We start from the raw sequence: 15669 nt of genomic DNA on the forward strand, positions 1-15669 counted from the left end.
GCCCTCCTGCGTCTGGCGCCTGTTTCTGGTCCCCGCAGACCTGAGAATTCTTTCCGAGACGGGGACGGGGACGAGGCCGCGGAGGGCGTCCCGGAGGCGGCCGTCGTGCGTCTCTTTCCCGCCTTCTCAGTGAGGGGGCCGCGGGCGGGGGGCGACGGCAGCCCAGGGTTCTAGTCCTGCCCGGGCGCCTCCTCACTTTCTCCACTTGTGAAATGGGGGTCGCCCCCGCCCCGGGGCTGCGGCAACCGCGGAGCGAGGCCTGGCGCCGCGCCCGCAGCCCAGAGCCGCCCCAGGGGCCGCCGGGGCACCAGGGGGCTCTTGGCTTCTCCACAGCCCGCGACGCCCGCGTCCTCGGGTGGGTCAGAGGGGCGCCTGGACACGCCGGCCGAGGCTCCCGAAGGCACCCAGGGCCTTTTTTACCTCAGCCCCTCGGTCCTGTGGGACCCGGGGGCCCAAGCTCGCGCCTCAGCTATGGCCCACACGCCCACCCCCAGGTCCGCCGCTCCGCCGCTCCGCCGCTCCGCGAGTAGGCGCCTCGGCCCCCCCCCCTGCGTGACGTGCACCAGGCCAGGCCAATCAGAGCTCGCGGCGCCGCTCCCCATGCGCTGGGGCCCCCCCACCCTTCCAGCTTAAGAAAGGGCGCTCGGGCCCGGCCTGGCCAGAGCCCGGAGCCAGGCACAGCGTGCGAGCTGTACGAGGGCTGGCGGCTCCGCGGGCTCCCGCGCTCACGCTGCCCTCGAGCGGCGCGCCCGGTCGCAGCCCTCCGCGCAGGCGCCCCCTCCGCCCGCCCCGACGGCGCCCGCTAGCCCGCTAGTCCGCCCGGCCGCGGATGCTGGAGTGAGCGCGGCAGCGGCGGGATGCTGGCGCTGCTGGCCGCTGGCGTGGCGCTCGCCGTGGCCGCCGGGGCCCAAGACGGCCCGGCGCCCGGCAACCGCTTCGTGTGCACTGCTTTGCCCCCGGAGGCGGCGCGCGCCGGCTGCCCACTGCCCGCGATGCCCATGCAGGGCGGCGCACTGAGCCCCGAGGAGGAGCTGCGGGCCGCGGTGCTGCAGCTGCGTGAGACCGTCGTGCAGCAGAAGGAGACGCTGGGTTCGCAACGCGAGGCCATTCGCGAGCTCACGGCCAAGCTGGCGCGCTGCGAGGGGCTTGCGGGGGGCAAGGCGCCAGGCCGGGCCGCCTCGGGCAAGGACACCATGGGCGACCTGCCGCGGGACCCTGGCCACGTCGTGGAGCAGCTCAGCCGCTCACTGCAGACCCTCAAGGACCGCCTGGAGAGCCTCGAGGTAGCAGGGCGAGGGGTCCCTGGGTTAACGTCCCCGAGGCTCAGGGCAGAGGAGGGGCGCATGGTCCAGCCACCAGGTTGTGCGGAACACGGCCGCGCGGACGCGCTCAGAAGCAGGGCGAGCTGGGTTCGAGGTCAGGGGCGTTCTCGGTCCTGCTCCGGAACTTACTTGCTTGGCTCGCATCCCTCCTCCCCACCTCCTTACTGGAAGGGAAGGGTTAAATCGCCCCGCGCGCCAGGACTGCCAGCTGTGCGGCCACTCACTTCCCGAGGTCCGGGCTGGCGAACGCGGATGGCCTCCTCTCTCTCTTTGCAAATCTCCGAGTCTCCCCTAGCAGGACGCGCTCGTGAAGCTTCTGTCGGGTGACGTGAGGCTGCCGCGTGAGGTCAGCAGCCCTGGGCGTCCGGTGTTTCCTTTCATAAATCAAGTTGGGCTGGACAAGAGCAGGTGGTGGTCCGGGGGTCTCGGCGGGAGGCGAGCGCGGGCGGGTCACCGGCCATACTAGACGCGACTTGGAGGAAACCTGGTTAACTTCAAAGCCACTGTCCCCAAATTGAGCGGATCTAAGGTGCCCTTCCCGATTGCTTTGGGGGAAGGGACCTTATTCCCTTCTCTCTTGGAAGGCGTATGCAGTTTGGAACTTTGAGAGAGAAATGTTCATTTAATTTCTATCTTTACTTTCCGCCCTGTTTAAGCAGTGTGGATGTTTCTGTTATACACGTTTACCAAAATACTACTTCGCAAAACTAGGTTTCAATTACAGGTGGTAATTATTGCAAAATTACTTGAGAGTTTCCCGTGGCGTGATGGCTAAATACAGTATTTCCAGCATCTGTATATACTTCGATTCATTATGATTAATAACAGCTAACATTTCTGGAACACTAAATATGCGCCAGGCATATTATCTAATTTTAACCCGTGCGACAACCCCCTGAGGCAGATCCTATAATCTGCATTTAAAATTTGGAGCACTTAGAGAGAGGGGGTAAATAGCTTGCCAAGGACTCATGGCTAGACAGTGGCTGGCTGCCTTCAGAGCCAGCAAAATGGTAGAGGAGTGAAAGAAATAAAAGCAAAGATTTCTGGAATTCAGAATAGTCACGCTTTAGAGTTCTCATTTTCCAGTAACATCCCTGCCACCCTAGTCACGCACCTTTGTGCCATACTGGAGCTTGCGGGGGGGGTGGGGGTAGATGAAAGCTCATCAGTTTTGAGGACCATTTGATTAACTCTCTCTCTCTCTTTTAATCCTAGCTGTATTTTGGTCTTTACTTGAGAATGACAGATGTTGGTTAAATTTTTGACCTTTTAGTAAGAGGAGAAAAATAGCTTTCTCAGCGGGGAAATGAGATTCCTAAGTTTCAAGTATCGCAGCAGAGCAATTCTTGTCTGACTATGAAATCCTTTCCATACCCCCAACCAAAAAAAAGCATCAGTGAAATGCTCCCCTTCCTACCACTGGCACTATTGAATACTCCCACTTTGGAAGCTTCTCCCCGTGTGGGGGGGCCATTAGAGCTACATCTCACACTTTCTTTTTTTTTCTTTTTGCGGTACGCGGGCCTCTCACTGCTGTGGCCTCTCCCGCCGTGGAGCACAGGCTCCGGACGCGTAGGCTCAGCGGCCACGGCTCACGGGCCCAGCCGCTCCGCTGCATGTGGGATCCTCCCGGACCGGGGCACGAACCCCTGTCTTCTTCATCGGCAGGCGGACTCTCAACCACTGCGCCACCAGGGAAGCCCCTCACAGTTTTTTTTTAACTGGCCTTAATACTTCTCCCACTTGTGTCCGCTCCTCCCCCACCAAAAGCACCAGCTCCGAGTAAACGTGTCCAGCGCGGCGCTGCCCGGCGACTTTCGGGAGGTGCTCCAACGGCGGCTGGGGGAGCTGGAGAGGCAGCTGCTGAGCAAGGTGGCTGAGCTGGAGGACGAGAAGTCCCTGCTCCACAACGAGACTTCGGCTCACCGCCAGAAGACCGAGAGCGCCCTGAATGTGCTGCTGCAGAGGGTGACCGAGCTGGAGCGAGGTGAGTGCTTCACCAGTGTCTCTGTGGCCCCTTGGCTGACATCCATCCGGCCCCCCAGCCCACTGTCTTCCTTCTTGGCTGCCCCTTCTTGGCTTGGAAGTGGGGCTCAGAGTAAGGGAGGGCAGGCCGGGAGGGGTCAGCAGCACAGCCCTCTTGCCCATTGACAGACGAGGCCACTCCCAGAGCCCTGCCTGCTGACTCTTGGGCAGTGGCTCTGCTCCCGAGTTTCCTGAGTTTGCTCAGCTCTGAGGCTGCTCTTCTGTCACCTCTGAACCTTCAGTCCTGGGTGCAGAAAACCACCTGACTCCTTACCATCCAATCAACAGTCCACCTCTCCCTTCTGCCTCTCGCTGCTCAGACGAAGTGTTGCTTTTTCAACCTGAGTCATCTCATGGTGCACAGAGTTGGGGTTTCTCCCCCACAGGTGGGCCGACTTGGCCTTGTTGGCACTTGTCAGAGATGGTGGGGATGGAGGGGGCTGATGGCTGATGGGAGTGGCCTGGTTTTCATCACTTGTGCTCAGGCCCCCGTTTTCAGTGGTGATTGTGGCACTACATGGTTCATGGCTGTTTTTTGTTGTTGTTGTTTTATAGTCTGTAGTTAGACTTACTCATATTCCTTTTATTGCATGATAAATTATAGGAATATCTGACTTAACAGATGTACTATAGCTCTGAAGATTCTGGAAAGGATTCCTCAGCCAATTGTAATAGCAAAATAGTGCTCATAAACAGGACTAGGTTCTGGTTAGGAAAACGTGTCCCGAAATCCAGCTGGGTCAGTTGTGACCAGCCAGGTGGCTTTTCTTTTAGCCAGGTTAGAGACCATTGTACCTGATAGGTTGTACTTATGTAGTCCCAGCAAGAAGTGTTTGTGTTAGCCCAATTTCCTCCTTGCCCAGTTATGGCTGATGAATTTAAACTGGATTGCTAGGTCTCCAAAGAAGAGCTTGTCGTTAATGTCTTTCTAGGGTGAGACATTACTGACCACTTTCCATTTGTATTATTCCTACTATGCGAATCCAAATTGCACAGCATGCATGAACAGCAAGCAGACAATCAGGGTGACTGATAACAGCCATTTCCAGAATTAACCCTGCCCCCAGCCCCACTGGCATTGTCCGTGGAAAAGCAAGACACTCAGGATCGGCTGGGACAAACAACCTAATCCCTGACCTCCTGCCAGGTGGGCATTTCAGTCCCTTCTTAACTAGCCCCTGCAGCAGATTCTGAGTATCTTTCTCTTCTCTGCTCACATTCTGGTGGGTAAGTTTCTTCCACAGACAGGAAGGGGAGGGATCAAGGGCCCTAGGTCATTCAGCTTGCACTGGGTGTGAAGTTTTAGGTCTGCTGGTAGTGGATATAAGATTGTAGTCTTCAGATACACTAACCTGACAAGGGCAATTTCTCATGACTCAGTTTTATGAATGGGTAGGTGAATGTCCACTGGCAGAATGTCCACTTACTCTTTCAATGACGTCGGCTCCGCAGGGCCAGATGGAGTCACCCAAGGGGATGGTGTTTCCGTTTCATTTGATTTAGTCGCTTTTACAGCAGCATCCCAGAAGTCACAGGTCTCCTTCATCCCTTTCCTGTTCTCTCCCTCCAGAAAAGTCTGTCCTTCCTTCCTTACTCTTATTATTACACTTGGATTCTTGAGTTAAAAAAAAAAGTCCTTTCTGCCCCACCTCCGTTGCTGGGTGACCTCAGGAAGCTCATTAGGTCTCAAGAGCCTTCCCTGGAGGCAAGGCAACTGCAGCTCAGGCCTTTGTCACAGAACAGGAGGAGAGGAAGGCAGCGTCAGGGCCAGGGGAGGGTGGCTCGGGTTCCCTTGCCCAGCCTCGCCCTCATGGGACCTGGAACCTGCAGGCTGAGGGAGCAGGGACACTGCAGTTACTCAGTAGCTTGAAGCAGGGTTGGCTGTAGAATGAGGGGAGGGCTTTGCCAGAGACCTTGGTGGCTGTATACCCCGTGCATCATGGCAGCCGAGTGGCTACAAGGAGGTGTGTTAATAGAAGTGGGTTAGTAGAAGTCCACTGAGTTAGAGTGTGGAGACAGGATTCCTGTTATACCCATTTCATAGACCAGAAAAGTGCTCCGAGGTTCTCAGCCAGACGTGTCGTGGGGAGAGGGGACCGGCTGGTGAGCAGCCGCAGTCACATAAATCCCGCCCCTCCCCGTTTTGTTCTGTGACTCCAGGGAGGTTGTGAATTTCACGTGGCTTCCTCTAAGTTTCTTCATCATGGCTTGGGCCACCCAGGAGATGCCACTTTGTGACTCTCCCTCCCATCCTTAGCCTGTCTGTTCACAGCCAGAAAGCAACAGTCAGGCCTCACCCCAGCCAGTCTGATTCCTGCACCCATGCTCTTTGGTGCTACAGAAAGCCCTCAGAGCTCATCTGGCCCAGAGGGGAAGTCCGTGTTCGAACTAGAGCTGGACTGCACGACATTAAGTCCCCTGGCTGGCCATTCTTGCAGAGCCCGCAGGCCCTGGCACTGGGCAGCAGCTCACCTTTTGCTGTCCTCTGCCTTTTGACCCCACCACGAGAATTCTCGAATCCTGTTTGCTTCCCCCAGCCATGGGATGAGTCTTTGAGGGAAATTACCATCTGCTGACTGATTTGCCTTCTGGGCAGTTCTGAGTTTATGTCTGTCATGTATGAGACAAGTGTGAAGGGATATGCAAACTCCCAGGCCCCAAATATGCCATGAGTAAGATATACACTGTGTTCCTTAGAAGTATCCTGCTGAGCCCAGAGGAGAGAGACCTCCACCATATGCAAAGTGGGGGCTTTGGGGTGCTCTGGCCTTCAGTGCATCGTCCCCTGCCCGTTAAGTGCCTGTTCTGCACCAGACACTGGCCTCTGAGCTCCACATTCTCTATCCTCTGTAACCCCTGCAACAACCCAGTGAGATGGGATCTAGTTAGACGAGGGACTGAGTCAGAGCTAAGTGATGCCTGCATTCACGTGGCTGGCAGATTGCAGAGCTGGGGTTAGTGGTGACCCCCGAGGACCAGAGTCATGAAGGCTGCAGCCTGGAGGGGCATGTGAGCTCCGGCCATGCTGGGCGGGAGGCTCCTCCCAGCCCAGTGGTGTGCATCCAACCCTGCGTGTGCCCCTGCCACCCAGGTCCCACGGGTGCTCGTTTTCTTTATTGTGAGACCTCCTCATCTGTGGCTGCCTCCAGACCCGGGTCCGCCAGCCAGGCAGAGCCGAGCTCAGAGTTGAAGTAAACGTTGGAACCCTTGTCTCTTTGGCCTCAAGCCACCCCCCTCCTTGGCTTGTCTGCCACCTGCAGTCTCTGATTTATTGGTCAGGGCTTTTCATTCCTTAATTGGTTTTAACTGAGTTTCCTCTGAACCTCCACGCTGTTTTATATAAGTAGAGGGCACCGGCTTTCGAGGTATGGCCACCCCTCGGCTCTCCCAGCGCTGATGAAACCTCTGTTGTCAACGAGCTAACGAAATTACTGACACCGAGCCTTATTAAGTCAGCAAGTCTGCCCACCTGCAAGGAGAGAAGCCATTTCTCTCTATTAGATAATCACATCTCGTGAAAACACGAGCATTTGCAGATTAAATACTCACAGCTGCGCGTAGTGGGAAGAGGGACTTCTGTTCCTGGTTCTGTCACTCACGGGCTGCGTGACCTGGGGTAAGTCCCACGGTGCCCCCACTGTGCAGCCTGCAAAATCGGGGAGTTGGGGCTTTCTGGTTCTCTCTCTTAGCTCTGCTTCAGCCTTATGTGGGGCCCGTGTCAGCCTAACCTCTAGCCTGGCCCCATCCTCGGCTTCCTCAGGCAACAAAGTCTTCCCAGCCCTTGCCAGGTGCTCCACAGCCTTGGGAGGTCCGGATGGATCAGGCAAGACTGCACAACCAGCAGATAGAAGTAAATACTACGTGTGAAGCCCAGATTCTAGTATTTCTATGCTGTCTGTTCCGGAGAGGTTGGAAGGGTGACACTGGGCCCTGCTGCCTTCCTTTGCAGAAGGTCCTTCGGTAGGTGTGAACCGTGGCACCGAAGAGCTTCTCTCACGTGTTCCTTACCATGGCAGAAAATGAGTTTGGGGGATTGTGACGGAGAAAGTTCATCCACTCTGGGTCCTGTTCTACAGAGCGGGGCAAGAAAGGGACAGATTTAGTCCACCAGTGACATGGGCAGTTTGGTTCCAGGCCGGGAGAGCCTGCCTGTCTTTGACAGAGATGGGGACCATCTGGCCCCTTGTGGGTGCTTAATAAATACTTGTTGAATGAATGAAAGGCATTTAGGTTCCTTCCCTGGCAGCGCCTGGTTCCCAAATAAGAGGGAAGCTTTTGCCGTGACAGCTCCTGGAGTCACCAGTCCCCTGCAAACTCTGAGATCTGTGATAACCAGGCAGGGGCTTGCCTTCTTGCGTGTTTATTTATGATGTTGCCATTAATTTTGAGCTTAAATCAAAACTGTACTGAAAATGACTTAGACCTGTTTAAGAGTATCACTCGTTTTCAAAAGGTCTGGGAAGTGCCATTTACATGGGGACGGCCCCAAGCAGGCCTCAAGGGTCAAGACCCCGGCGGGTGGGTAGCCTCCGTAGAGAGGGAGCGTCTGCATTTCCCTGCCTCCCATTGCTTCCAGACTGCAGAAGACGGTCCATCAACTTGGTTTCCTCTTGAGGAGAGCAGGGCAAATCATGAGCAAAGCAATTCACACCAGGGATTTAGTCCAAAAGCCCCTTCTGAGTTAAGTTGTAGTGCCGAGTCATGTGTGCCTGGCTCCGTCGCCTTGGGCGGTGGTGATTCTTCAGGGGGAGAAGTGACATGGACTCATTGAGAGACAAGTGTCTATGGAGCGCCTGGGTTCCTGTAAGATGTCCTGTCTCCAAGCCCAGGAGGCCCCTGACCCAGCCCTGCTGAAGGGGCCGGGATTTCAAGCAAACAGTGGAAGGAGCAGGGTTTCTGGCTTAATTTAACCAGAAAGTTAAATCCAGCTTGCCCCTACCCACTTCCTTGAGCTTCCAAGAGTGAGGATATGCTTGTTTCCCACTGGAGCTTCAGCACTGAACAGCAGCCGGTCAGTAGCAGGTGCTCCACTGCTTGGGGGACCCGCGGGTAGGCCGGGCGGGGGTCCGGGTGGGCTGCCGCTCTGGGTTGTGGTTGAGAGGGAAGTGGGGGGGGGGCTCACATGCTGCTGCCCCTCTCTCCCACACCCCAGGCAACAGTGCTTTCAAGTCGCCTGATGCCTTCAAAGTGTCCCTCCCCCTCCGCACGAACTACCTGTACGGCAAGGTCAAGAAGACTCTGCCCGAGCTGTACGCCTTCACCATCTGCCTGTGGCTGCGGTCCAGCGCCTCGCCGGGCATCGGCACCCCGTTCTCTTACGCGGTGCCCGGGCAGGCCAACGAGATCGTGCTGATAGAGTGGGGCAACAACCCCATTGAGCTGCTCATCAACGACAAGGTGAGGCCTGCTGGGACGGCCACCCCCCCATCCTGGTGGCCACCGAGGTTGGGATGTTGCAGGAAGCCTGACGTCTGGCCACGGGGCTGTCCTCCTCACAGTGGGGACAGTTTTGCCCTGACTCAGTCCCACTCTGGGCAGGTGGCTGGGTAGGGGGCGGGGGGCAGGCAGCTGCAGCTTGTGGAGATCCAAGCTGTGAATCCTGCCAGGAAGCAGCAGAGGGTCCAGGCACAGAGGCCACAGAAGGAACAGAACGAGCTGGGTCTCTGCGTGCTAGCCTGAATTGTCACGGACCCTCAGGCCGGTCAGTGAGGGCTGTTCCCCGGGGCTGCACCGATTAGGGGAGGGTATTTGTGTGTGTGTGTGTATGAGTGTGTGATATTTCTCATGAGCACATCTTTTAGTGGGGGGGGGCTTGAAATATATTTATAGACAATAAAATTTACACTTTTTAGTGTATAGTTCAACCAGTTTTGACAAATGCATACAATTATTGTATCCACCACAATTAAAATCTAGAACAGTTTCATCATCCTCCAAATTTCCTCATTGCCCTTTGTAGTCACCTCCTGCTCCTACCGCAGCCCATGGCAACCACCCACCTGTCCCCATCCCTATAGTCCTGCCTTTTACAGAGTAAATGTCCCCTTTCTGATGGACTGGCTTATTTCGACATTCAGGAACGCGGTCTTCTCAAGAGATCAGCTCTGAGCATCTGCGGGGCCCTCCAACAGCCTCACCTAAACTTAAGTCAGGCTCCACGTCACCCGCACTGCACCCTCACACCCTCCTTGCTGGAGCTGAGTGGTGAACGGCTGCACCAGCCCCCTGGCTGCCTGAGCCCCCAGAGCGCTCACCAGGCAATGGCCTCCGTAACCCTGTCTGTCTTTACGAAACTGCCCTGGCTGGGACTGAAGTGAGAAACGCTGTGGAATCCACCTTCAGGGCTCTTTCCAGCGGTGACCACATCCTTGAGCTAGGGATTAATTATTCTAAATAACACCCTTGGACGAGGCAAGGCGGAGAGCCTTGTTTTCCTCTCGTGTAAATAGCCCGTTTCTGGGAGGGAACTCCGGGTTGCTAGGACACCAGTAGTAACAACACAGTGCTTCACAGGCGAACTGGTCCGTAGAGCGCTCACAGGACTGCCAGGAGACAGTGTGGGTGGGAAAGGCCCTCCCCCAGTTCTACGCGCATCCCCCTACCCGCCTCCACTCACATACATGCAGATCCCCAAGTGCCACAAGGGACTTTGCGTGCAGAGGGTAGATGCCTGGTCTGTTTTCCAAAGAAACTGGTCCAGTAGAGTCCTGACTTCCCTTTAGGTTCTCCAGTAAGGGATGTTCAGGACCCGTATGCGGGGTGGTGAGCCGTCTGTCACATTTGCTTGGTCTGCACAGAATCCTAGTCCCTTAACCAAGCCCAGGTCCAAGGGTGTCCAGTTGAAAGCAGGTCACCCTGGGGTCAGGGTGTGTACCCAAGCTGCCCCTTTCCTCTTAAGAGTCTGTGACACACGTGGTGTCTCCAGCCCAAGGGGTCACTCTGAGCTGGGCAAGATCGGGCATGTTACCCACAGAGCATAGAAGGGGAGCAGCAGTGGGCCCAGGGGCTCCGTCCCCCCAGGTCAGACTCCTGGGAACCCCAAGGGGGCCCTCACCTGCACGTTGCCGCCCACAGGTCGCACAGCTGCCCCTGTTTGTCAGTGATGGCAAGTGGCACCACATCTGTGTCACCTGGACAACGCGGGACGGCATGTGGGAGGCCTTCCAGGATGGGGAGAAGCTGGGCACCGGGGAGAACCTGGCCCCGTGGCACCCCATCAAGCCGGGTGGTGTGCTGATTCTCGGGCAGGAGCAGGTGGGTGCAGGTGGGGTGCCGGGAGGAGCGGCTGGCAGGCCAAGCAGCACACGGCCGGGCCTGCGGGCTGCCCCTGGCCCTGCTCAGCTGTCTGTCTGCCTGCCGGACCTGGCCCTGGCCACCACAGCGCGACGACCAGCCTGGATGGCTAGCATCCCTGCCGGCTCAGCCCGTGCTATCCTGTGGCCTAAGGGATGAGAGCAGGGATGGGGACACATCCTGCCCTTTCTGGCAGGGACCAAGTCGGTGTGGTGGGTTCAGACAGATTCTAGAATGGAGTCTGTCCAATACAGGTGAGCAGGAGTGACCCTGGAGTCCCAGGGTTATGTAGCGACCCCGGGCCATCTCTCCAGCTGTTTGGCCTCTGCCAACCACTGCATTGACTCTGGATGCCGGGCACTGGCTGGTATTGGCATCTTCCAGGAGCTGCCAGCTCAGGGTCACGACCCTGATCCCCAGCAAGGGCACCTGGGGAATAACGCCTGTGGGTGAGATGGGGCCAGGCCTCAGAGACCACGCTCAGAAAACTTGCCATCTGGGGCAGAGGCCGTCTGCTCTTGGGCAGATGAGAATTCATGTTTCAGTCTGTGTTTGGGGTTTCCTGGTGGAAAATGAGGGAATAGACTGCAGGTCCTCTGGGGGGCTTTGAGTCTGGGCCCTTGGCTCTCCCCGCTCCCCACTACCCTGTTTCTTCTCCCCTGGGAGGGGCTGGGAGTCTGGAGACCCGGGTCCAGTCCTCGCTCTGGGGCCTTGGGCAAGGATCTCTCTGCTTAGTTTTCCCTCCCTAAAATGGGCCGGTTTGAGTCACGCCATTTCCCAGGCCTGACGTGCCCTAAAGCTTTGGACCTGGCAGGAATCAGTGGTCACGGGCTGTGATCTGAGTTGGCGAGTCAGGAAGATGCCCCAGTCCCCATCTCCCTCCCAGGCTGGCATCCCCCCCACCTCCCCTGAAGCCGGTCACGCACTGGGACAGGTAGCAGATGTGTCTGCCTGTGAGCCTGCCCCGATGCAGTCTGTTCCTCTTTCCCAGGACATGGTTGGGGGCAGGTTCGATGCCACGCAGGCATTCGTGGGGGAGCTCAGCCAGTTCAACATATGGGACCGCGTCCTTCGTGCACAAGAAATCATCAACATCGCCAACTGCTCCACGAACATGCCGGGCAACATCATCCCCTGGGTGGACAACAACGTGGATGTGTTTGGAGGGGCTTCAAAGTGGCCAGTGGAGACCTGCGAGGAGCGTCTCCTTGACTTGTAGCCACCTGCTCCTCTGTCCAGGAGGCGGGGGTCGGGCCGTTCCCCTTACTCCCACGGTGGAACTGTGTATAAGCCTCCTGCCATAGTGTGCTGGGACCCCCAAAGCCCGTTCCCAGGGCATCTCTAAGCCCTGAGGCGTTTGTCACCAGCTTATTTTTTCCTAACCAAGATTTTGTTGGTTTGGGGGAGGGGGAAGAAGCCCTGAGCCGCAGGTGGGTGGATTTCTGACTTCTGCTGTGAAGGGACTCTTGTCCTTAAAGCCCTGTTCAGCACTCCTGTAAATGCTAGCGCACCCCAGCCCTGCCCACCCTCTCGGATCCTTGGTGTCTTGTGTGCGCCGTCTGTCCGTCCCCTTCAGAGGCTGTGCATCCGTCCCGCTGGAGTGGCCACATCCCTTGTGTGTTGAGTACACCCTGCTGTCAACTAAGCACGCAGCAAACCGCCCCCCACCCCATTCCACCCTCCCCCCAAAAGGGCCTTTCTCTTGATGTTCTTTATGCTGTGAATCTTTCCGTCCCAGGAACTCTTGAGTTTACTGAGGAAGGCAGGCTGCCCAGACAATGCCCTGCCTTCTCCAAGGTGGAGGGGGCATCCATGGCTCCAGAGAGGGGGCTGTGAGTGGGAACTCAGAACGGAGAAGGGCCATGGCAGCTGTCCCTCCCCCTCTGTCACCTCTCTCTCTGACCCATGCTTTGGCAGAATCCTGGTTGGGTATGGCTTTGAAAGGTGTCTTTTCTCCACTGGTGCCAAAAGTTCAGTTGCAGCTTTTACAACCATTCGGTGTGGTTTGGAGAAATGATTTTTTTTTTTCCCGACAGAAAAGAGCAGCCATTAGCTGGCTCCCATTTTTGATGTCTCGCCCCACCGTGAGGAACGTGCTAGTTTTTTTTTGTTTTTTGTTTTTTTTTTGGACGTGCTAGTTTTAATTCATGTTGATTCCTGTAAGCATTTGACTGTCTCCAGTATTTCCCCCAGAATGTTTTCAGGAAACGGATGTCATTTGGCTGATGTCTGCTTAGTGACTCCAGGCTGATTAATTTATTGGACAGAGGTAGTAATTTATTTTAAAGATAAGGTGATTAGTGGGGAAATTTATACAGCTAAATATTATATATTTTATTTTTCATACATGTTTGAAGTGCAAATCTGTGGATATTCCATTTGTAGGACCAAGTCGACATGCCCATCCTAACACTGTATGCTACAAGAACTCTTCTGATGATGGAATTTTGATTAAAATGCACTGGAAGATGCCTTGATGTCTGCTTTCTCCTTGTCCGGGGCTGAGGGCAGCGAGGGCTAGTGCTTTGCAAACCCTGGCAGGAGGTTGTCCTCTCTGGTTAGACTGGGCCGAGCCCCAGGGGGTGGCCCCAGGGGAGCTGAGGACGCTTGGAGGAGGGTGTGGTGCTGGACTGTGCCCTTCCCTCCTCAACTCCAGGCTCCATCTGGGGATGCCCCGCAGGCTCTTCCCAGCCTCTCTGTCCCCAGCCTGTCCCTGTCATCTCAACTGGGAATCAAGCTTAGCTAGATGACCCTCAGTGCCCTGTCCCAGATGTGACACCTGTTCAGCATCTACTCTGTGTGCTCTGCATTAAAATCTCGTTTAATCCTGTTCACGACCCCCTGAAAGAGTTCATCCCAATTCACAGGTGAATACGTGGAACAATTAAACAGTGACTTTGGGATCATACAGCTGACAAAGGGCAGAGCTGGGATACAAGCCGGCCTGTGGCTCCGAAGGCCCTTCCACCCACCCCCTGCCTTCTGGCTTTTGGCTCCGAGGGGACCTCTGAGGGCCGATGTGTTCTCCCCGTGCTACCTCTCTGTGTCCACCTGGCCCTGGCAGGTGTGTTGATATTTTCCCCATCTCCACAAACGTTAGGTATGCCTCCCTCACCCCCACTTTCTATTTTTGTATCTTTATTTCAGTAGCTGCAGGGTATAACTCAGCTTGTCCCCGTCCCAAGTGGCAATGTCTAAATTTTTATTCTAAGGGAGCAGAGTCCAATCTTGGGGCCAAATGACGCAATGCGCTTGGTGTACTGGATGGGCCAAAATGGAAGCCGTGACTTCTAAAACCAAGATCATGACTGGGTCACTGAGGTTCCTGGAGTCTATTTTCAATGTTGTACGTTATGACTTGGCAGGAACTCAATCATTAGTGTTGGGCTGAACATGAAATTAGGCCAGATTCCCTGCTTGGGGGGTCTTTGGAATCCAAAGTGCTGAGGTCAGGTGGAGAGCAATTTATTTGGAATCCCCTTCATGATGAAGCTACTCAGATCTCCCCCTGAAAGGCACCGAGGAGTTACCTTATTTCATACCCATGCCAGACACTGAGCTTACCTTACTTGATTCCCCGGCACTGCTTCTAACAGGAGCAAAACTTTGCATAAGGGCTTTGAACCCCTGCTGAGCCAGGTAACTTCCTACAACTGGAGAAGCTCTGAACCCAGAACACGGGACCAAAGTACTTCCTGACGCGATGTGGGAAAATGAAACATTTCACCTCTCCTTACCACTGCTGCAGGCTGGTCCTCCTATTGGAGGTTTGGCTTTCCTGACATAAAAGCAGAAACAAGAATCAGCCATGAAATCCAGTGAAAAGCAGAAACAAGAATCAGCCGTGAAATCCAGTGACTTTCTTATGCCTTGAGCCTCCCATCTAAAAGAGACCCAAGGCCTCTGTTTCCCCACCCAAGAACTTACCCTTTGCTAGAGGCTGGAAAACACCTTGATAGTGAACTGGGTGCTCTGACAAGGCTGGGATAGAGAGTGTCCTGGATGATGGAATATTCTGCTTAGTTGAGGGTTGCCATGGAAACTGTAGCTGGATGATCAATGATGAATGAATTGAAGTGATAAAATGCAACTCAATCGAAGGCAAACTGGGATGAAGTCTCTGCTGGTGGTGAAGGCAGACCTGGACCCTCTATAGACTTAGGGGACTCCAGCATCAACTCTCCTTATACGGAAGGCCTTGGAAGAGGTCTTCCTGTTAAGCACAGGTATTACCATTCATTCCATTCACTCAACAAGTATTTGGGGCACCTACAATGTGTCAGGCCCTATTCTAGGTGCCAGAGATACAACGGTGAGGAAGATAGCCAAGTTACTCTCTTAAATGGAGATTAATTCCAGCGGACAGTGTGGATAGAAGACAAACATATAAACATGAAAAAAAACTCATGATGTGATAGAGAGTAAGCGGGGAACATCTTCCTGAGGTTACATTCAAGCTGGGACCTATTTGAAGACAGGGAGCTAAACTTGGGTGAAGCCCCCAGGCAGAAGGAACAGCTGGTGTGAAGGCCCTGAGGTAGTTCTGAGCTTGAAACATTCAAGAGAAGAAACAGGGTAGCTGCATACACTGGAGAAGGGAGGTAAGATAGAGAAGTAGCAGAGCCAGATCATGAAGGGACTAAGTTCAGAACTTATTCAAAGTGAAATGGGAAGTCTGGAGGTTTTAATCAGGGAAACATAGTAATTGGACTAATATTTTAAGGAGACTACTCTGCCTGATAAAGAATGAACTGGAGGGCTTCTCTGGTGGCACAGTGGTTAAGAATCCGCCTGCTAATGAAGGGGACATGGGTTCGAACCCTGGTCTGGGAAGATCCCACATGCCGCAGAGCAATTAAGCCCACGTGCCACAACTACTGAGCCTGTGTACCACAACTACTGAAGCCCGCATGCCTAGAGCCCGTGCTCCGCAACAAGAGAAGCCACAGCAATGAGAAGCCCATGCACCGCAACAAAGAGTAGCCCCCACTTGCCACAACTAGAGAAAGCCCACACAGCAATGAAG

General features: G+C 55.2%; 1 protein-coding gene across 1 annotated transcript; it reads left to right on the top strand.

The window, feature by feature from the left end:
• Window positions 1-857: 857 nt before the first annotated feature.
• Window positions 858-11862, top strand: NPTX2 (neuronal pentraxin 2; the record flags this gene model as incomplete). The annotated part of the gene is made up of 5 exons (XM_082645347.1): window positions 858-1283; window positions 3096-3312; window positions 8503-8747; window positions 10425-10604; window positions 11635-11862. 5 exons carry the CDS (start codon window positions 858-860, stop codon window positions 11860-11862), a joined length of 1296 nt encoding a protein of 431 aa, XP_082501473.1.
• Window positions 11863-15669: the final 3807 nt, after the last annotated feature.

Source organism: Mesoplodon mirus (assembly GCF_964341445.2).
Source record: "Mesoplodon mirus genome assembly, chromosome: 15".
NCBI lineage: Eukaryota > Metazoa > Chordata > Mammalia > Artiodactyla > Ziphiidae > Mesoplodon > Mesoplodon mirus.